Source organism: Chaetura pelagica, unplaced genomic scaffold (assembly GCF_000747805.2).
Source record: "Chaetura pelagica isolate M959 unplaced genomic scaffold, ChaPel_1.0 scaffold55, whole genome shotgun sequence".
Classification (NCBI taxonomy): Eukaryota; Metazoa; Chordata; class Aves; order Apodiformes; family Apodidae; genus Chaetura; species Chaetura pelagica.
Window position 1 is genome coordinate 5,405,215 of NW_009953571.1, and position 23,127 is coordinate 5,428,341.

General features: G+C 43.5%; 1 protein-coding gene across 1 annotated transcript in view; it reads left to right on the forward strand.

The window, feature by feature from the left end:
- MAPKBP1 (mitogen-activated protein kinase binding protein 1) overlaps nucleotides 1-23,127 on the forward strand; it is a 95,698-nt gene that overhangs the window by 11,642 nt on the left and 60,929 nt on the right. The window contains exon 2 of the mRNA XM_009999575.1: nucleotides 17,762-17,853. Within this exon, the coding sequence (XP_009997877.1) occupies nucleotides 17,762-17,853 (92 nt within the window). The remainder of the gene's footprint in view (nucleotides 1-17,761; nucleotides 17,854-23,127) is intronic.

The following is a 23,127-nucleotide window of genomic DNA, read 5'->3' on the forward strand; positions in this document are numbered from 1 at the left end:
CCCTAAGATTCTGTGATTCTGTGAAGAGAGCACCAGGTCGCCCTAGGTAACAACACTCCTCTGTGGTAGAGGATATGGTTGTGTGAGATGCACTGGGCAGTTTGCAGCTCTGCATCTCTGCCAGCGAAACAACTGTCTTGTTAGTTTAGGAGAATCTGCCTGTTTTGTGAAAGAAAAGGGTTGTACAGGGCACCTGGGAAACTCGGAGGTCACCAGGGGCTGGAGAGATACTCCTTGCTATGGAGAGCCCTGTGATGTTCTAGTGGGAAGAGGAGAGTGATTGCTGCAATAAGGCATTTAGTTTTGCTGTCAGTGCTTTCCAGAGGTTTAAAACAATGGTGAGCACTCATCCCCTGCTGCCTAAAGGTTTGTTGGCACGCAACAGAAAACTTTCTTTCTACTGGTAGTTTTTTCTGGCACTTAGGGCCTGTTGCACTGGGAGGAGTAATCTGTCCCGCCTTAGCCAGCAGCCTTGGCTGAGGAGGGGAGGAGGCTGTGTAAACAATACTGTAACTCCAGGAGGAGAGCAGCTGGTATTCCTGCCCTGGGCTGTGGGTAAGAGAGCTGTGGGCCTGAAGCATGTTTCTGTAGCGTTTGGGGTTAGTTGAGTCAGGGAGCTCTTGTGCTGAGGAGATGGCAGAACTGTAAATCATCAGTGATCTACGTAAGCTTATGGAAGCAGTTAAGGACAGAAGGAAGGGCTTAGAAGGAAAAGTCATTATAAAATGTCAAAGCAGATGATTTTCCTTGTTGGGGTGGCGGGTCTTGTATCTGGGCAGCAGAGGGAATGCTTCCTACACATTGTAACTATCTCTCTGGAAGAGGGATTTACTTCCAGGCCTGCCTGGGTTCTGTCCTGTGTCACGCCCTCCCACTCTCTAGTGTGATTTAAGTTGGATGCTTTTCTCAGATCCCTAGAAAGGAAAGTACTGTAAACAGCTGCCAAGCAGGATTTTGCATTGTAGAGCATACTGAAATGCTGAGGCCTGGTTGGATGATGGTATGTTTCTATTTTTCTGCCTCTGTGTGTTTTTAATAGGAAGAACATACTCTGTTCTGGTCGAGTGTATGATCCTTTTCTTAGTGTGCCTGTTAGTACAGTAACTTACAACTCCTTTGCCCTGCTTAGAAGGTGACACTGGTATTGTGTTACAGCTGTGATGTGCACCGTCTTGCAGAACTCTTTGTTTAACATTTTTACCATTGTGATGAGCTTGAAAGGTTTAAAAGAAGACTGAATGGAAACACTGGCACCATTCCTGTGGATACTTAAGCATATGCTTAATTTGTGTAAGGTAGTATGAGCCTAAGTAGTTCTGTTTCACCCAATGGATGTAAAGGTTGGTGCATCTGTGGCCAGATCAGAGTCTGTGTGATGATTCATTGTAAGCACATAACTGTATTTGTGCACATGCCTTATATATATATATAATGTTGTTGTCTTTATCATCGTGTTTTGATCAGCGCAGCTGTACTTTGTCCATTAATCCATATTCCCTGGGTGTGTTACTAACCAGTCCTGTGATGCCTGGAACAGAGACTGTTTTTCTTTCCTGCTTTCCCATTCCCCAAATAAACAGTTAACCAGAGCAATTCCATTTTTCTTTTGTACTCCTATCATCATCCCCAAAATGTGGACTTGGTTTCCCCTTTTCTTCACAGCTAGAGGCTCCCTGACTGAGCCTCCTGATCCAAGCAAGATGCTCACCTAACATGTTGAGGAAGGGCAGTTTCATCCCTGAAGTTATAAACAGGTTTATGCAAGGATAAAGCTCAGGTTATTTATACACCAGAACAAGAGACGCCTATCTCTGCAGAGGCCTGAGATGGTGGTCATTAACTTTCCCACATCACATAACCAAAGATGCCTTGCCTTTGTAGATACTTCAGAAGTGCTGATTATGCTTTCCTCCTCTTTAAAGTCCAGTCCCATTGTCTTCAGACATAAGAAAATGTAAGGTTTTTTTAAACACCCCCTCCACCCAGTATTTAGCTGTTGCATGGAAAAATGTAATGAAAAATGTAATGAAAGGTCATTTTAATGTATTCTGGGAAGACTGGCAGAGCTGTCTTTGCAAAGACATGAGAGGGACAATCTGGTGAAAGGCATAGTTTTTATCACCTGGTACCTGTCTACATGTAGCAGTGGGAGCACCCTCCTTTAGGAGAGGGAGTGCAGCAGGCACTGTGGGCTGCTGCCTGGGGTTTGGCTCACCAGGGGTGGTGTTAAAACCTAGACCTAGCACTGGTGTCAGCATCCTGTGGGTCTAGCGGGTGCCTCTCTAATCTGTGTGTCACTGAGCTCCTTGCAACCAGTGCTGAGGGAGAACATTTTGGATATTGGTCTGTGGCTCCTGCACCTTGCCCTTGTTTATTTTCAGTGCATGAGCTTAGGGGTATTGGACTAAAGTCAGACTCATTAAAATGTGATAGCAGTACTGATATTTTCAGTATAAACAGGGTTTGCAAATAGAGCTGTGCAAATCTCTCTATCTTTTGTTTGTCCAGCCCTTAAGTTTATAAGATTACTTTTAAAATGGAAGTAGATACTGTCAGATGCTGTGTGTATTGCATGTCTGCTCTTAAGCTGGCATGTGACCTGGTCACCTTTTGTGGTCTCTTGGGAGTCGGACACTTGATGTGACAAGAGGTGGATGTTAGCTTATAGCTATAAATCTGTTAGGGCTGTAGTGGAAGTGCTGTGTAGGTGGTGAGTGGCTTGCTTAGCTTCTGGGTGGATGATTTTTTTTATTATTTATTTTTTAGTTTCCTGTCACAGTTTGTATTTCTGCAGTGGTAGAGCCTGTTCTGGTCACTGTGGAGCAGCAGAGTTAACAGTGTGTTTGGGACATTCTTCCAGTTGCTGTGGTCTAAACATATGTACACCAGCATTGAGTTACTGCTGCCTGGAAATAAGCCACAGAGCTATATATAAAATAAGTTTAAACTATTGCAGTAATGTTTGTGGTATAAATAGGAGGAAGGGGTAGCACCAGGGCTTCCCTTCCTTAGAGCTGATTTGAGAAGACTTACCAGTGTTCCATATTCTGTGGAGTTGAAGGGAGCTGCAGAAGGTGGCTGAAAGCAGCAACAAAATACCATATGTCTAGCCTTCAGGGAAGAGCATGAAGTGTGAGATACTAGGGTCTGGAGCATTGCCTTCCTGCTTGATGGCTGTCCAGCTCTTTTCTCCTATGGTGAAACATGTCAGAAGCCCCACAGAGTTCATTTTACAGGGACCTGATCCCTCAAAGCCCCTCAGCAACAGTTTCAGAGTTCCAACAACCCAATGGACTCTCACAGACCAAATCTGTTGCTGATTTTCTTGGAACTTCTGGCAGACATTTCTGTCCTGTAGCTATTAGACCAAGTCTGGGTACTTGTGGAACTTCTAGTTGCCTCGATCATCATGTTGTGACTTTCTGTAGGGGGCAATATTTTGAAGTGACATCATCGTGTGTTCGTTCACAGGTGCGCTGAGATGCTGCTGTCATCTTTTGAACTATGTAAAGTGTGCATAGGACTTCTCCCAGGTAGTGTTTTAAGTGAAATGACTTCTGCAGTTTCTAAGTACCTTTCTAGTTCTTTGTAGGAGATTGTTTAGTACAAGTCTTTGCTCAGTCAGCCTGGCTGCCATAGCAGATTGTGCCAATTTCTAGGGTCCTTTCTGTCACTCAGTGGATTTTTATCTCACCAAAAGAAATGTAGGAAGTGACCTCTATAGAAATAGCAGAAAGTGCTGATAAGCAATGAGCAGCCAGTTGTTGTGTTTACTAGTGGCTGGTGTTAATCCCATCTTTAAACTCTAAGTGCTTGTTTGTTTTGGCCAATTTGTGAACAGATCCTTCCATAATATTGTCTCCTAAGTGCTTTATTGCACCTGTGTATTAACCTGTGATGTTCCAAGGACATAACAGAGGCAAGGTTTGTAGGTAGAAGTAATGTCTTTTTAAAATAAGCTGATAAAATTTGAGTAAGAGAGGGAAGATTTGGGGCAGGGGGGATGGAAATTGCAGCCTGGCTTGACACAGGGGTCAGTTCCTGCACAGGGGTGAAATTGAAATCTTGTATCCAGGTGTTGCCCACTACCTTAATGGCCAGCACACCACAGCAAGGAGCAATCAGAAACTACATAAAAGCTTCATAGCTATCTTTTTGCTGGAGGATGTGAATGAGAGTTTGAGCAGGCTTAGCATTCTAGTTCAGTACAAATCACAGCCAACAAGGATATTCTGACTGTGTGCTGCTTTGTTGTTGAGTCTTACTGCTTGTCATTCTTGTGTTTGTCTGCGTCTTATATCCTTTGTTAAAACTGTAGAAACCTACTTAGGACTAGTAGTTCAGGTATTTCTGAACTACATGTGTCACTTGAAGTTATTTCTCATCAAGGCAGATTCTGCAAAATGCGTCTGAGTAGGTGAATGCATCTAAAACTACTGACCAGAAAATCATGCATTAGGAGCATTTACTCTTTACTTAAGATTGGAGTTCCATAATCTCTTTTTTTGTGTTTTGCTTTTTACAGCAGCAATTTTTGCTAAGAGCTAAATGTGTGAAAACATTAGTACTTTGTGAAATTTTAAAGGAACAAGAGTAGGTTGTGTCTTTGGATCTAGGGCTTCCTGAATTTCTAAAGAAGGGCAGTAAAGAAATTGTGGGAGTTGTAATGGTTTGCTTTCTTGAAGTAGAATAGGAGCTAGGTGGTAACAAAAGCAAAATGGGTTTTTAAGCCTGTGGATAAAAATTTCTTCCTCTGAGTGTGGTTTTACTTTCTCAGTGCTCACATTTGGTAATTCTACCAGTTATCCATGCTCCTGAGCCTGGAGGAGACTTGCTTTTCCAGTGTTACACACCCCGTTTCAGGGCTTTAAGGTACTTAGATGGCAGCCTGCTCCCTTTTTGCTAAGTCACCTTTAATGACTTCCTCAAATATGTAAGGTTTTGTTGGACTTTCTGGCTTTCATTGAGAGACTTATTTTCCTTCAGGAAAGTAAAGTGAAAAGATGCTTGGGAAAAATGACAGGAAGAAGTGATTTAAAGGAGAAGAAGTGAGGAAGGAAAGTGAGCTGAAGAAATGATTTAATGAGTTTGTTTAGGTTTGCTTTGTAGTTATCTTTATAACCTTTTTTCTCTCTGTGTGGTTTATTGTCTAGTGGTGGTATCCTGTGTGTGTAAGGGAGGGAGAATCAATAGTGTTTCTTGCTGCTGACTCGCCAGGAGAGTTATTCAGGTCTTTTGGGTGCTGCATCCAAGCCGTAAAACTTGCAGGAAATTTTAATTGTTTGGACAAGATTAACCAAGTTCTGCATCAGGGGTGGCTGTGACTTTGAATTATGATTTACTCTCCTGTAGTACTAGTCTTTGAAGCAGAACCTGCTGTGTCTACCTGAGTGAGCACATATAGGTTTGCTGGAGTTGCCTGTGCTGGTGGCTGAGCAGCATGTGCAGTGATGGGAACACTGTATTACTGGTGAAGGACTTCCCAGCTCTACTGGAACAGGAGGAGGTGGCAGTGGGTTGTTGAGGAAAACAATGGAAAACAGTGCTTGTGCTGTTCCCTTAAGTTTGTTTTCTCAACCTTTGGCCTGTGTCCATGTGTATTACTTCTCCTAGAGGACATAGTCTCCTTTCTGGGGGGCAGTAGAAATCTCTTGAGTGTTCAATATACGTGTTGACTGACAGATGCAAAAGGCTTCCTAATGTATTACTTCCCCTAGAGGACATAGTCTCCTTTCTGGGGGGACAGCAGAAATCTCTTGAGTGTTCAATATGCGTGTTGACTGACAGATGCAAAAGGCTTCCTAATTCTAGGATGCATGAAGGGCAGTTGATGATAAAGTCTCTTCTGTAAGAAGCTTATTCCTCAGAGCAGAGGGCAGGGAGTGCAGGAAGGGATTGCCGAGAGCCAGGCAGTGACTGGTGGCTGAGGGTGAGCAGGAAGCTTGCCTGGCTCCTTAGGTATATCCTGACTGATTTCGGGGAAAAAAGGAATTTCTTGTCCTTTCATTTGATTAATTTTTAAGCATGTTGTCCCTAGCCTCAAGAAGGAGTTAGATACAGCAATGGTGTGGCATGGTCCAATATAGTAGGTAGCTGCTGGAATTTGGCGGGAAGGTGAATTTATTCCTAGGTCTGCTGTTCATTTGTTGCATTACCACGATCAAGACAGTTTACCTCAGTTTTATTTTGTTGTTGTTTGATGGTTTTTTTTGCCATCTAGTCTTCCTACATGGGGCAAGCTCTGTGAGAGTACATGTTGCTACTGGCTGTAAGCACAGGAGGCCTTCATGTTTGTTGTGACTTCTTGTGGGTACTGTGAAACAAATAATAAATAGTCCAGACAATATTAGGGAAAAGCTGAATACTAATCTTTTTACCACCTGCCTCCTTCAGTAGGGGTGTGGACTGTGTGATAAATGCTGCGTACTGGCTCTGCCCCTTCTATTGTGTTTATTCCACTCTTAGCACCTTTTAAATTGCTGGTAAATACGGAGTTTTAAAAATGTAATTGTAATTGGCTTACAAGGAAACCCTTTTCTAATCCCCTGAGGATGCAAGTGTGTGCTTTCCCCCATAGCATCATTGCAGTCTCAGGGAGGTGCATGTGTGGGAGGACAGGATGTCTAGTCCTGGAGTGGTTCAGGTGTTATAAGCAGGAGGCTTCAGGCACCAGGAGAGATGAGCTCTCTGACCTCCTGCAGAGGGGACTGCATAAAAAGGTGAGGCTTTTGCATACACAACGTCTGTTTAAATCTTTCCTGAGGACTTAAATGCACTACTTGCAGCTGTTCCCTCCTCCAAAAGACCTGTGTGATTGCGTTCATGACAATGAGGGCTGGGTAGGTAGGGATGAGATCTAGAGATACAATTGAGAAGTGGCAGTCCATGACTTTTAGGACAGAACTGCTATGCAAATTGGTGGTGAAGAATGCAAATAGATTGATTTAGCCTGGGGCTTTAGCGTGAATAAAGAAATCACAAATGAGTTATGGTTGTCACCTCATGCTGGCTGATCAAAAGGCTTTTCTTCACCCTGCATAGCTCTAGCTTCTATGTTTCTACTCTTAGACTCAATGTCCACCACCAAGTTCCCCCCTGCAAGCCTGGTCAAACAGTGCAGTGATCCATTTATACCAAAAATAAGCCCCAATGAGAAGAAATTTAAGGGGGAAGGGATTGTAACATGGTGCATTTCTAGAAGTGCTGAGATGTGGCTTTCCTCCTCTCGTTCCCCTTGGCTGAGTTAACTGTGGGGAAGGCTTTCTGTGCCCTCTCTTTTGGTCTGTCTTCTCTGTGTCCAAGTTTAGTTTGAATGTATGAGTTGTTTATAGAGTTCAGCAAGAGGTGATTTAGGACGGAGCTCCTCCCCACAAGAGTATCAGTATTAGAAACAGTGTGTTACGGAGCTGCCACAGTTTCCTTGGAGTGGGTGCCTGTGTCTGACATGAAGCCGTGGACTTTTAACTATTGGCTGTTTGTATTTAGAAGCAGGCCCAGCTCTGGGCCAGGGCAGCAGTGAGAAGAGCGGCAGAGGGAGCAGCCCTGCCAGCCCGTTGCCTGCATCCCTGTTTGGCTCTTTTCCTTGCTCTTGTGTCTTGCTTCTTGTGAGTGCTAAAGCCTGGGCAAAACAGAGGGGAAGGAGCCTTTCCTATCTGGGAAGTGATGATTAACCATGATAAACAGTGACCCTTATGCCGAGAGAACCGTTTGTTCCTGCTTGATTTCAAACCCTTATATGAGTAACTGAAATGCTGCCCAAGAGAGCTGTACTTCTTTTTTTTTTTTTACTTCTTACTGAAGCACTTTCTTTGCCTATATTCAGGCCCCGTGCATGGATTTGGAGGACACCAGTATATAACACTGCCAGAAAGTCAAAAGTTGCTTCCTTTGATCTCTGCTGTTAGGACAGATTGATGGGGAGTGTTGCAAGTCCTTGCTTGTACCTAATCCTCTTACAGATAGTAAGGAAGGTGCAGGGGAAGGTGAATTGGTTCCTTTTTCTACTGCAAAGAAAAAAACCTGCTAAACAAATTGCCTGTGTGGGAGGGCAAAAACACCCTCTATGTAAAGTATGGTATCTTGCCTGCTCTCTTTCCTTATGAGAAAGTAATGCACATTTGCAGATTGGAAAAACCTGTTTCTTTTGAAGAAGTGATCCTGCACAATTCCAGGTCCAGAGAACTCAAGGAATGTCTTCTTTGAAGCCTGCCCACACAGGATGCATCTCTCTGTTGTGTCCCATTGGGCTTGCCTGCCCGTGGAGCTGGTCTGATTGACTCCATGTGCGTGGTCTGCAATAAATCAAGATCGACTCTTAATGTGCCAGCAAACCTGTAGCCTGTTTGATGTTGCTTTTTTTTTTAAAAACGTACAGTCATCACACAATCTTCACAAACTTTGCATACATCAACCAAAAGAGTTCCCCACACCAAAGTCAAAATAGCATCATCAAAACACCAACAAAGGTAGACAATTTACACACACTGTACCTTGTCCCTTCACTGCTTTTCTGTCTCTGAAGCTCAGATATTCTGAAGATTTTGTGAAATGTTGTGAAAATCTGAGTTGAGGCTGCTTTTACAATGAGAACAATGGCTGAGTGGGAGAAGGGGAAGCTTCTGCTTGCTGGGTCTTTTGCCAGGGTTGATGAGGTTACCTGTGCCTCTCCTCATCCCTCCAGTAGTTTTGAAGAAATTGGACCTTGGTGTGGGGGTGGAGAAGAGAAAATTGGGGGATCAAGCTGGTGTTAAGTGAAGAAACAGAAGGTAATTATTAAATGATGGTTAGGTCATGCTGCAGAAGCTGGTAGGAGATTAACCTTCTATGTATCCTCCTTTGCAGGCCACGGGGACACCTGCAAGTATGGGCTGCTGTCAGTTCTGAGTTCCCTCACTATGGTTCCTGGTAGAGGTGCTTTTAATAGTCTCCCACCCACTTCCCCGGGGATATGCAGTGGTATTTATGGCCCCCCTGGGACTGCCTTACTCCAGGTGCATGAAGAAGAAGGCAGAGTGCAGATTCAGCACGTAGCCCCAGACAGCTGGGGCTGACAGGTCAGGAATGCAATCCTGACAGCTGGAACGGGACTGGAGCAGCCAGCACAGTGGGGAGGCCAGGAGGGGAGAGCAGGCAGGAGAGGCTGTGTGGAGAGATGGCTGAATGCACGCACACTGTGTGCAGGCACATTGGGAAAGAGCCTGCAGGGACCCTGGGTTGCTTGTGTTCCCTTTCTTCCACCTCCATCCCTGTTTTGTTCCCTGTTCTCTCAACTGCCTGGATCATTTTTAATAAGTGTGTGCACACCCTTGTGCAACCAGTGTAGTAACACCTGGCAGAGCCTTCAGAGCTGAGGCTCAGCATTTCCATTAGAACATCCCCCCATCCCACCTCTGCGTTTGTGCAAGTTTCCAAATGGAATGCAATGTCATGCGTCCTGTAACTCAGAAATTCAAAACCTTTGGGTAAGTCGGTTGCCTCTCTTGTGCCAAGGTGTGTCATTCATAATTTGTGTTGTGGGAGATTGTTCCCTGATGTTCTTGAGGTGGTTATCTTGAGATCTAACTATTTACATGGGGTTGGCAACATCTTGTTGCAGATGATGATGTCCTGGTCAGGTGTTTGGTTTTTGGTTGTTTGTTTTAGTTTGCTTTTTTTTTGTTTTCATTGATTAAAATGTGAGGACTTGTTAAGAGATCAGACTTGACTCTGAATCCTTTCACCCAATGAATGCTGGTTCAAATTGGGTATTGGCTGGAAACATGAAATGTTGCAACAATTCTGTGTGGTGGATTGCACAAAACCAGTTTGGACTTGGAGTAGTTCCTAGAGGATCAGTTGGGCAACTGATATGAGTCTGAAGTGGTAGCAGTGAGCAAGGCTTGTGACGCAGAGACTGCTCTGTCAAGCTAGAGACATTCTAAATTGGTTGTATGCTGGAGCTCAGCTTACTACTGTTGTGTTTGTAGGTGGAAGTTAAAATAAGATCTCCAGGCTTGTCAAGACAGTACTCTCTTCTAGCACAGGACGCACAGGACCAGAAGGCTCAGGCTGGAGAGGAGGCAGAGGATAGAAAAGTCTTTTTAAAAAACCCCACAAACAACAAAAAAACCTTGAAAATGAGAAATGCATGTTCTGAGTGTACATACAAAAACGGGGGAGGCATTTGGTAGATGGGGGTCAGAAACCAAGTGTGGAGCTGAGTGGTTTTCTTGTTTGTGTGCTTTTGTAAGTCAAACATCCCCTGTAGTTAATTCCATCCACCCATCTTAAATCCTCCCTCTGCCAGACCAACAACAAAAACCCCAACTTCTGAAAAAACAAATAGGCAGAAGAACTTGGGCTGAAGCCAGACCTTTGCATGTCAAGCTCAAGTGCAAAATGAATATTTCACAGCTGTGTTATAAAGCCCTGACTTGAAGGCTTTGCAGTGGAAATGCTGACAGCCCCTTAAGTAGAATAGTATACTGTAATTAGTGTTCTGTGTTTAATGTGCCAAATGAAGCACAGCAGTGCTAAATGTAAAACTTCAAGCCTTTGTTTCTCTGCAGCGGTAACAGGAGATCAGACTGTGTTCAGCTGGTGGATTAGAGCCTACAACGTGTGTGCTGGTCCCTGGAGGTTAGACGTGCTTTTTTGCAGTGGGGCTGAGGGGCAGCAGGAGAGATGTACGAACAGGGCCAGCTGTGAGATTTGGCACTCCAGATCAAATTTAACTTATGTAAGGAATAGACGGCTATTTCTTAGATGCTGACGCTGACAATGTACAGCTACGGTGCGTGGTCACGTATCGGGTGCCGGAGTGCATTGATATGGCTCTGCTGTGTCGCTGGAGAGAAAACACACTGGAGCACGTGCAGCAGGGCTGAAAACTCTGGGAGCTGAATATAGGGAGATGAAGATGAAAAGCACAGTGCCGTTGTGAAACGTGGGCCTGATTTTGGAGCTCTCTGTGTCAGTGGATTTCGAAGACTGAAGAGTACTGGGGTCTCAAGTCAAACCGTAAAAGCATGTTTTTTTCAGGCAACAGAACAGATGATTATGTAGCCACTCCTCAGACTACTTGGTGTGCTAGGGAAGGCTTTCCTAAGAACCTTCTTGGGTTATGTATCTCTGGGATTCCTGTGTCCACCACTTTTTCAGGAAGGCATGCCTTTCACATGCATTATTAATATGCCCATATTCAAGCAGGAGAGGGATGAGGGCAGGCACGTTGTGCAGTGCGTGATAGATGAACTCTGATGGATGTTGTCTTTTCATGCTGACTCGATGCCTCTAGTTAATTAAATGGCTTCAAATGTTAACTGTATTATACACAGGCCCATGGGAAGGCTTTTAAAACAGAGCTGGTCTGCATGTGGACATTTATTGAAGTAGCCATTCTGGAGTGGAATGGAATAATTGTGCTGCAAGAACTCCTTCTGAGGGTGCTCTTGTTCTTAAATAAGTGCTTACAAAGGCATGGAGAGAAGGGAGGAAGCTGAAATTGAACTGTTGATTCAAGAATAGGATTTCCTTTTCCATAGGGAAGCAGAGAGGAGAGAATGTGGTATAAGTTTCCAAGTGCAAAGCAGCAGGAGTCCTTATCTGTGACTTTGTCAAGCAGGGTGACCTCTTTGCTGCTGTCTGTAGATGATCTTAGATGTCAAAAAGGCAGATCGAGTGTAAGGTATTAATGAGAAAAAAGAATGGAGAATGAAACATAAGACTATGTTATTCTGCTCTGTAAACACTTGCTGTGACCACATCTTGAAAGCTGTATGTAGTCTTGGTGTTTCATCTTTCATCTTGGGAAGGATATAGTGGACCTGGAATGTGGCTCACAAAAGAGCATCAGAGCCGATCAAAGATACGAAACTGCTTTCAGCTGAGCCATAAGCTGAGTGAGTGAAGATTCTTGTACTTGGAGCACAGGTGACTTAGGGGTGGTAGGATAGCTCCTTATAAAATCATAAGCCACCTAAAGATGGTAGGTAGGGGATTGACTGTTCACTCTTTTTTCCCATATATATAAGAACTAGGACACATCAAATTAAACTAATAGAAGTGTGTAAAACAAGCAATGAAAGATGGTTCTTTTTGCACAAGGTGGAGTTCCTTGGCAAAAGATGTTGTGAATGCTCTGCTTTTAAAGGCATAGTGGGTAAGTTGATGGTAGAGAACTCTACTGAAATAGGTTAAAAGCTCAGAATATCTATTTTAAGACTGAGAGATTGGCAGGAGGTAAGAAAGCAGGGGAAGCAAATTTGATTCTCTTAAACTTAATCTGTACATATGTTTATGCTGCTGCTATTCCTGAGTTTTCTCCTTCATTTATGGTTGCAAGTGGAATGAGCAAACAGGGCTAGATACTGGTGTCTGATCCAAGATGACCAATCTCATGAAGTCTGGAACAGACACATCTGCTTGTTGGATATGGTTTTTCCAGGCAGTAGCCTCTTGCCTAGTGCTGTAGATACTGGGACACATGGACAGCCAGCCCTGTGCAGTAACACCAGTTTTCTCCCCTCAGTGGCCTTTTTGAGCACTGGAGCATTGCATGGATCCTCTCAAATGTTTTGCTTCTTTATTTCCGTGCTTAAATAGATTGCATTTGTAGCAAATGATGAGTTTTTGGGCCCAGGAGAGAACAGGAATGGTATTAGATGGCAGTAAATGAGGTGATGGACTCAGACAACTTTTTTAATTTCTTGAATATATGAGTATAGGGAAGAGGGGCTGAAATACCATTGAACTCCAACTTAGCCTTTTGCTGGCCTGAGGAGGGTGATGGGGTAAGCAATAGCATCGTTCAGTTGAAACTCTTTGAGGGATGCCTGGTGTTAAAAATTGTGTTCTCTTGAAAATTTCTTTTTCTCTTTTTCTTTAAGGTGAAGCCAGACTGCAGAAGTCTGCTGGTGGGCAAGCAGGCATAGAGACAGGAGCTCCTACCCAGCAGTGGTGGCTCAGTAGTAAAACAGTGCAGCTGGACAGGGAGCACCTGTGAGCTCAGGTCCAGCAGGACTGGCACTGTGACTAGGTTGTCCCCTTTGGCACCCATTTTGGTGGAAATTGTTGCTGTGCTGGGTGTGTTTACTGCTCCTTTCTAACAGAGTGCAGGCCACAGTGTTTGCCTCCTGTACCTCCTGTGTGGCTTTGCAGTGTAGACGGTCCCTAAGGGATGCAAATCGTGGGAAGGAAGGAGAGTGTTTGCAGGAAGGTGGAGTTGGGCTGATCCTTCAAGGATTTCTGTGTTGTCCTTTTAGCATGTGGAAACGATTGCTTGTGGTAACTTCCTGAAAACCACAGGAGCTCAGGCAAGTAGGAAACTAGCTCTCTGAGATCTGAGACCAGCTGGTCATACATTTTGTTTCCTGAAAAGACAAACAAGGCAGAGGTTGTTTAGACCAGCCTTTCCAAACGGATTATCTGCACCTCAGTAGTAAGGCAGAGGTGGCATGGTTTTGTCATGCAAGTGTGAGCTTTCCCCTCCTGCTGCTTGATAGGATTGTGCCTGAGGGAAGCATGGGCTCTTAGATGTGCCCTTTGGCTTCCAGGTGGGATTGGGCTGCAGCAAGGCCCCTCTTCCTGGGAAGACCTGGCTGCCATGAATACCTGTCAGTACCTCAAGTCCTGGAATTCAGGACTCTGATGGTCTGTCTCTACGAGGTGTGGGAACTGTCTCATAAGTGATCTGCTTAGGCACTAAAATTTGTGTGTTTGTGTAACTCCAAGCAGTCAAATTTAAGTTTGAGCCTGTAAAACGGGTGAATATCAGGTTTTGCAAAATGTCAGCTGCACGGCTGGTTCTGGTTTTGGTGACTAAGAGTGTGTATTGAGCCTCCAAATTTGAAATAAAGTTGACCTTAAAGGAATGGAGATGGGGTGGTTGCAGGTAACATAATGGCAATGCAAAGTGAGCTGCAGAAGCATATTCCTTGTGGAATGATTCACTAACACTTGCAAATCACATAGAGAACCTTGACTGAAAGTGCCAAATACTATTAATAGAAGCCTGGAGATGAAGTAACAAATGTGGATAGCTGGCCTCCTCTTGGCACCTCTAATTTAGGCACACAAAATGACAGGTTTGATCTTGCAGTTGTTTCCAGGCATGGACAAGGGTGGTGAGGTGGCCCATTGATTGCCTGTGAAGACCTGAGCAAGAAGTGACATGTCTGACGACTGTGGGAAGCAAGTTGGGCCAGCATGGGAGCAATTTGTAATGAACAGAGTGTCTCAGATCTGCAATGGGTGCTCACCAGATCCTCTGGTTAGCTCAGATCAGACTTGTAAAGGGGTGTCAGGGAATTTATTTCTGATTGGTTTGTGCTGAAGTCGCACTTAGGAGACTTGTATGAACGGCAGCGGTTATGGTTGTGTAGGACTTTGAAGCTGTGCTTGCCACATGAGGAAGTGGGTTCTTACCTTCTTGTAAACTGTAATTTCATAAGTGGGATAATGGCAGACCTGAATGGACCAATTTGCCTTTTGCTGACAAGTCTTAATTCCAGATTATGAAGTTAAAGTTGGTGTACTCCTGCCCTAATTAACTATATTAATAATGTCTTTGTTTTAGCTGGCAAGTTGAGAGGAATCCAATTTCTACTGCTTGTTGCCTATTGTTTTTTCTCTCTGAAATGTCTTTCATTCTTCTGTCAAGTTTTGTGACATCTCTTGTCTCTATGTCACCTGGTCTGAAGGCTGGTCATGGGGATAAAGTTGTGGTGTATGGTGGGCAGAGTGGTGGGAATGAAGCTCACAAGTGCCACAAGCCCAAACTTTAAATTTCCTTTTACTCCTTTTTGAAGCAAGTTGTTTTATACAAATACTCAACATTATCATGCAGAGGTGTTGTAAGAGCATCCATTGGATAGTGGGGTTGCCTTTCAGATTATTTACATTAGGAAGGTTCTAAAGTTAAGACTTAGGAGCAAAAGAGGGGGGTCTTTTTCAGAAAGTTAGTTACAAGGACACAGGTATCTGTTTCTCTGGCACTAGGTCTGCCTTGATAGTTGTCTTTTTCTAATAGAATGAGTGATCAGTTGAAGGCCAGAAGATAATGCTCACTGGCAGTAGAGTAGTTGGACCTGAAGACTGAGCTACTTCTTTTCTGTCAAGCTCTGTGCTGACCATAGGAGAAGGGTGGACTTTCCACCTCCTGGCATTGCCACAGGTAGTCTAATGGCAGAGCAGTGTGGGGCTTCCACAGACCCTGGAGGGAGACAGGAAGCTGGAACAAGTGTGACATTTTGCCTTTGGTGGGGTGAGAGTGCTAAGATGAGTGACTTAGTACTCTTGATCAGTATCTTTCCTAGAAGACTAGGAGGGGGCAGATTTTTCCACACTACCGAGTACAGGGTGGGTTCTGGAGGTACAGTTGAATTGGTGCTCTTGCTAGTGAAAGGGGACAGTTTTCTTTTCTCTGGCTCTGAGTGAGCTCCCTGTGGGTCTCCCAGGTTAGCAAACAGAAAACAAAAACTACAGCAAGATTTTCTGCTGCTTTGGCCTGCTGGGCAGGCAGTTGCCATGTCAGTGCTGGCTCAAGGGAAACTGTGGGGAGTGTCACTGGGATGAGGGAGGGAGGAAGGAACTGTTCCCTCCAGGGCAGGCAGCTGTAAAATCAGCTTAGTTCTGGCGTAAGACTGCATGCTGAGAGGCTCGATGTACATCCTCTCAGAGCAAAAATGTAACTTGGTGAAAGTAGGTTGCTGAATAGCTGGATAGCCAAGGTCAGGCAGTGCCTTTTAAGATAGCTGCAATTACAGCTAGCCTGAGCTAAACCGTGTGCTGAGCAGGGCTAAACTGGTGTTTGCTGATACTATCAAGCAATTTGTGCCTTATCTAGATTGGAGCACTCAAATGGCACATGTCTCTTCCACTTCCTCCTTCACTGTCAAGAATGTGGTTTCTATAAGAATTTTATACCCCTCTTAGTTTGATGGATTGGAAACTGCTGATAGGAGCTGGAACCTCAGCAGTAGAAACACTGGGTTCTTTATGTGCGTTTGTGAGGCTGCTTTAAAAATAAATGTGTTCTGAAGCATTGTTAATTAATCTGGAAGAGTCGATATCCTCCTAGCCTCCCTCATTCCCCTCCCTCCAACGTTTTTGTCCTAACTTTAAGTTGAAACAAAATTATTTCCTTTCTTTACTGATGGATTTGTAAATGCATTTTTAATTGTATGTTCTTATGCTTAACAAAAATCCAGGGGAATTTTGTAAAAGCCATGTTTCCAGAGATACTGATTTTGCAAGGCAACGGGACAATTTGGTGTTCTCTCATACTGTCTCAAAGTATCTGGGGTATATTATTACTAAAAGGGGAAAAAAGACCAAGCTGTTCCAGAGACTGGGATGTGAAATCTTGCACTTTCCATGTCACTGCTTTGAAGGCAGGCCGAATTTGAACTAGCTTGAAGCATGAATGGCTCAGTTTAAGCAGTGGCACCTCAGCCCTGCTTTACCTGTTGAAGCAAGGCGATTCTCTAGGTAGAGTTACTTCTGTCACCTTCTCTAGTGACCTTGGCCATGAGCTCAATGAGACCTTATGTCTTCACCCCACAGCCAAACTCCTCAGGACTGGTAAGCTATGTGGCCAGGATGGCGTGATGAACCTGCCCTGCCGTTGCCTTTTGTGCAACATGTTAGTATAAATACAAGATGTTCATCTTCAGGGCAGCTATTAAATATAGTAGTAATTTTTACAATAGTAACTTCTTATGCCTTGCCTACGCCCTTAAGGCCTTAACCAAATATAACTTAGATGATGATAATTAAAAACAGGAGGCTGTGACCCAGTAAAATCCATGAGTTTGGCAGAGACAGCAATGCTGAGGAGGAATGTATGCATCAAATATATAATAAATAGAATCAAGCTGTGCAAATGTAAAGGAAAGAGAATAATTTTGTATCAGTCAAAACAACCCCATGGCTGAAAACTGGTTTGTGCTCAGAGATTGTGTCCTTTCATGCCACAAAACAGATTTTATGCTGTGTAATCCTACTGGAAACTTCTGCTTTGGTGTAATTGCTACATTCTCATGCTTTCTTTGCTCCCCAAAATATTGTGTCTCCATCTGTCCCCCTGCCTTCCCCTTTTGTTTTTGCCTTTCTCACAGAGGCCTGACTGTGAATCTCTGTATCTTCTAAGTAGCTCTCCCCAGTTGTGTTTTTCCTAAAAATAGTTGAGATCTTTGCTCGGAGGGAAAGCATGCATTTTGGATTACTATCTCTTGCATGGGTCATTGGTATTTGGGCTTGTGAAGCTATTCACATAAGCTCCTCTGCCTCTTGAGATTCCTGGGGTGGGGTGTCCTGGTGCACCGGATGTGATTTCCAGTTCAAGCACTGTGGGGAAAAAACAACTATTCAGTTTCAAGAAATATGGGGCTGGGATGAGACCAAACCACCTACCACTGGATGGAGGAGATAAGGAGTACAGGTCAACCCAGAAAAAAATTTTTGGGAAAGAGCTCTGGAGAAAGTGATATGCTGCTCTTGCTGGGAGGATGGGAATTGATGAGCAGTGATTGTGCATCCCAGCTTTTTGCCATGTATTTACAATGCTCTGGCACACATTCAGTGGATTGATAGTGGATTGATAACTCCTTTGTGCCCATGTTGAAAACTGTGTAGAGTTGCTTCTGCACCTGGGTGCTTGTCAGTGAATTTTTAGGTGTTCTTCTCAGTGCCACTGTGAACCAGACCATCAGCACCTGTGTATGGATCCATTTCAACTTCACTTACATTTCATAATACTTGTTTTCTTTTTTATATGCTCTAGGTGACTTTGGAGAAGGTGTTGGGGATAACTGTGTCTGGAGGCAGAGGATTAGCCTGCGACCCCAGAACTGGCCTCGTTGCTTATCCAGCAGGGTGAGTCAATAACCATGTTCTTCAAAGCTAAGACAAACCAAGGCTGTTGTATCAACATAAAGATTCAGGCTGTTTCCCCTATGGTCTTCAATGGGGAGGCTATTTACTGTTCTTTAGTCTTCTAACACTGGGAAATAACAAGAGTCATCACTGTAATTGGCAAGGGAGAGGGATTGCATTTTACCTGTCAAGTTTTAATGGGATCCCTTTAGAGGGAACCCCTCTCCTTCTTCTTGCTTTAAGTTAAATACATTGAGTTAAATACATTGTGGACTTTTAAACTATGCTCTGTAGTATGGTGAGCTTACACATAACTCACTATGATTCTCAAGCCAGTGAGTACCTAATGGAGCTGATGGTGCTTTCAGTGAATTGACAAAAGCCTTCTTGTGTATACCCTGCAATTTATGGCTTACCATGTTGCTCATCCAGATGCTGAGAAAGATTTCAGGCTGACAGCCTCATGTGTGCGGGTTCTCTGCAGTGCAACACGTCTGTTGAGCATGGTCTCAGTCCAGATAGAGAGATCCAAAAGGAGACTTTGATGGACAGCAAAAGAGCTAGTGAGAGGGAGACAGCTGAGGGCTGGAGTGGTGGTTTTGTGAGTTGCATATTTAGCAAAATCAGACATTTGGGACCAGATCCTGAACTTGCAGAATGCAGAGCTCACCCAATGGCCATGTGTCTGTGAAGGAGCAGAGCATGTCAGAGTTGCTGGTCTGTGGTATGGGACTTATCTGAAAGAATGTAGCCCCTGAAAATTTTTAAAGGGATTGTGAGGTGTTTGGTTTTTTTCTTTTGTTTTTATGTTGTGTAAAAAAGGAATTTAATGTGTCCTAATTTCTGTCCATTGCCTTTTTTATGTCAGTGGGCACTCTTTTAAACTCAGACAATTTGAGATTCAGATATGTGCTTCACAGCATCCTTGATACTTGAACTCTTTGGAGCCAGGCAAATACATTCCAGGGTGTTCTTCCTCTTCTTTTGACACTTTCCTCCATCTTTTTTGACACTGAATATGTTCATGCTTGAAGAGGGCAAGGAGAGAGAGAAGAAAACAAGTGCCGTAAACAGATGTTTTGAGCTCTTGCATAGCTAAAAATAGATTAGTTTTGCTAATAGTCATGTACTCTGATGAGCTTATGAATGTCTAACATTGATTTAATCAAGCATGAGATCACCTGGGGATTCTTTTGAGTAATTAAAAGGTTATGTGTTTCCTTTGGGCTTTAGAGGGCAATTCCTGTTCTTACTTGTTGGTGGTAGCATGTCATGGCCTGGGCAGGAAAGCTATCGAATATACCAGCTGTGCGTTGTAACAGTTTAGTGGCTTATATGACGTGCTGCTTTTGCTAGCCTGTTTTGTGATGTTGTTGTGATTTTTTGCAGTCAAGGCAATCTCTAACAAAATTCACATGAGTTAAGGAGTCAAAACATGAGAGACTACAGATACAGAGCTTGATAAGTTGATGCAAGTTCCGCTTGTTGGTGGTTTTTGTTTTTTTCCATATTCTGATTTCCAGTGTATTTCTCTTTATTTTTAATGATCGTGGCATTTCTGGTAGGTTTGTTTTATGTTGTTTATTTTGGTTTCTATTTGTTTGAATTTACTGGACACCCAAGCTTCTTACCTGAGGCTAATGTAGCAGACTGGGTAGGGCTCATGCACAGTCGGTTCATGACTTGTTCATGTAACTTGGTCATTTTCAACTGTGCTCCAAGTATTCCAGTGATTCCCTCAGCCCTCTGCTCATCTACTGAGGTTTTGGAATCCTGACATGCAGGTGCTTTACTCCTTCAGTCTGTCCTACCCCTAAAAGCTGAATTTATGTAATGGCTCTGTATTTTCCTAAGAATGCTTTCAACATACCTAGATGAATTTGTTTGAGATCAACACAGTTGCCCCAGGGAACCTGACTTCATCCATAGCAGGCATACAAATGCATGTGTGAATGTGAACTTGTGCGTGAGAACTTTTGACATTCTTAGAGCAGAATCTTAACTATGGTCTCTGCTTTGCCTAAAGTATTTATTTATTTTTTTTTTTTTTTTAAAGATTGCTTTTCTGGATTTTTTCTTTCCTGGAGTTTCTCAGTCTCCTGAGAAGTTTCTGAATTTCTTGAAAGAAACAGTTCGCAATGTAACTCAAGCTCCTTCCAATTCCACAGTGGTGCCAAAGAGCTGAGTTGCATTATTACTTTCTTTCCTTCTCATTGGCTTTTGAACCTTTTCTACTTTGACTTCTTTGACCCTACTGAGGCTTTCCCTCCAGCAGCGTGTGACAGCAGCTTTGCTGACTCTGGTATTGTTTTGGTGGGATACTTGTGTCATAGGAGGTTTTTTCTTCATGTCTGCCTTAAAGGCTAAAGGCACCAACTGCTGCAGATACTCTGGCCACCACTTTCATATAAGGCTTGAAAGATAAGACAACATAGGATAGAAAATGACATCCTCTCTGAAAGTCTTACAACTGTGGCCTACACTTGCCTGTTCCTATGTTGGCAAGTGAAATAAACCCAAAGTGGCTTAATTTGATCTCTGCTAGGGTCATGAAGTGAGTAACAAAGTCAGTCTTGTGGCAGGACTGATGCTGTGTCCTCCTTTCAGGCTTTTTTTCCCCCTTTGCTTTTTCCCTGCCCTTCTCTCATTTTGGTTTGTAATCTCTCTCTCTCTCTCTCTCTCTCTCTCCCTCTCTTTAAACTTCCCAATAGCTAGTTGAGATTCTGTTTCCTAGAAACAAGAAAGGAAACAAAACTAAGAAAATCCTCTGTGGATGACTAGGAAAGGATTAAAAAAGGAATAAAAAAAGGGGGGCGGGGAGGAGATGTTTGTCTATGCATTTAAGTTCTAGACCTAGCTCAGATAGCTTGAGTCAGTTTATCTGTTTTGGGGTTGTGTTTACTGTTGTTTTTTAAGCCTTGTAGGTTAGTATGACTGATTTATTTTGCTTCTCTTTTTTCTTCTTTCCTTTGTGCTCAGTTGGTCATGATAGCTTGTTGGGAACCATGTTTTCATGTGAGGCACTTGCCTGCTTGCGGAAGCAGCCTGTGCTTTTTCTTCTGTAAGAGCAGGAAAGTAGACCTTTGTGCTGTTCAGTGTGCAATGTCTTTTAAACACTATTCTGCTATGTACTGGCTAGCTTAAGTGTCTCTCTAGCTCCTCTTGTCAATTCCCAGCCACTCTAATTGGAGTCAGGGATTCTTCCCATTAGTGTTCATTGCTGGGAAATCAGTATTTGCTACATAGCACATGTAATGAGTTGATAAGTCTCAGCTTGCATGTTCTTCCCTGCCCTTCAGCTCTCTAGTGTAGCTCTTTACATACATAAATTCCTGCTAAAGACAGACATGGGCTTAATATAGGGAATCCTCTCTGAGATACAGTGAAATACATTTTTTTGGATTTCTCTCATAAATTACTGTAGTCAGCACGGACACAGCTCCCTGCCTGGCTCTCTGCATGCATGGTACATTTGATGAGCAAATGATCTGGATGCCCCCATTTCAGAATGAATCACCTTTCCTTGTACATAGGAAGGGAGGTACAATAAAAATGGAGCTGTATGATCCAAATTAAGAGGAAGAAGTCAAGTGTTTTCTCCTGCTGCTTTTTGCCACAAGATCTTGTTGAAGAGCTAGACTTGTTCTTGCTTCAGCTTTATTACCTTGAGGTTTTTTTGGGGTAGGACAACTAATATTCAGAAGTGAGTAATGGTATGATGTGTTCAAAATCAGAAAACTGCACAGCTGTCTGGGTCAAATTTTGTTTTATTAATACTGCACCGTGTGTTGAATGTCAGTGCAGCACCTTCTTGTGTGGAGCAGAATCAAGGCACAGTCTCCTCATTTCACTGTCTCTGTCCTTGTTCATCCTTGGCTGGTTTGCGGTATGGAGTGGAAGCCTCTTAACTTCTGAGTCACCCCCCTCCTGGCTCCCTGTCCACATGTCCAGGGAGGTGTCAGGTCCTGCAGAGGCAGGGCAGTGACCACAGTCTGTGTCACAGTGAAGGGAGGAAGGGGAGGAGCACAAAGGGAAATGAGTGAATTCATGTTAATCCAGCCAGGAGTCTGCTCAGCATGTGTGGAGCTGTCTCGCACAATTTAGGGGTAAATCCCACTGGAAGTTGAAGGAGTCAGGATTTTTCTTTTCCAGAAGTGGTTGTTGGTTTGCTCCCAAATAACCTCTTTCCAATTGTGGTAGGCTGCAAGGCTAGGTGGCTTCCAGCCCATCCACATGTGGAGTCTTTTGGAAAGTTTAGTCATAATTTTCCATTACTATACAGATAGATTACTGTGCAACAAAATAATTCATCAGTTTGGAGCCATTTCCCTTTAAGCTGCATGTAACCCGCAATGGAAGAATAACATTTAGGATAAACATTGCATAACTTCACTAGGCATGATGTTGCCTTGCTCTTTCATTCCTCTTTGAAATGGAAGTATTTGGACAGTGGTGTACAGGAATTAATTTTGAGAGGCAGATCTAGCAGATGGCAGCTGGTGAGCGAGGCAAAATGCTGTTCTGAACTGGGCTCTTTTCAAGACTGATGACCATCGTGGCCAGATTAGAATTGGTGGCTACATGGACAATGAAATCCTAATTTGTAAGATAAGTATTCTTGCCTTATTATCTGAATAGATACAGGGACACTGAAATACTTGAACTGCTGTGTTACCAGTAGATAAATCTGCTGCTGCTAGTTTCTTTGAGTTTACGTTACCCAAATTTGTGAAGGAGAATTTCTGCTCTGTCTTCGTATGTCCTTTTATAAAGGAGAATCCTGAGTTGCTGTAAAGTCTGTATAAACCTACACTAAAATGAAGAGAAGTTACCATCTGTGGTTCAAAGCAAATTTCAACATCGTTGGCCATGCCAGAGGCAGCTTGCTTTGTCCTCCTTAGAATGGAACAGTTGCCTCTCTCCCATTAGTTAGACCTCTTTCCCCTCCTCATTTCCCAGTAATCTGGACTATTGTTACTGCACTTCTGTGAAGCTACTGTGTTTGTACAAGTCATCTGGGGAGATTTTCCAGCTGGCATTACTGTGGTGGTGGACCTGGAGAGGAAGATAAGAAAATCCTCATGATTGAGATTGTTAAAGAGAATTTGAATTGATGTGACTGCAGCTGGGCCATTACAACCAAAGCAAACAATTTTTTTTCTGTACTAGGAGGGAACACCACCAGGCTTCAGTGTCCTAAAAGTGCCCAAAAAGATGATGAAAAGTAGCCAAATCCTTCCCTCCCTTTACTTCCTCAGCAATAGCAGATCCTTC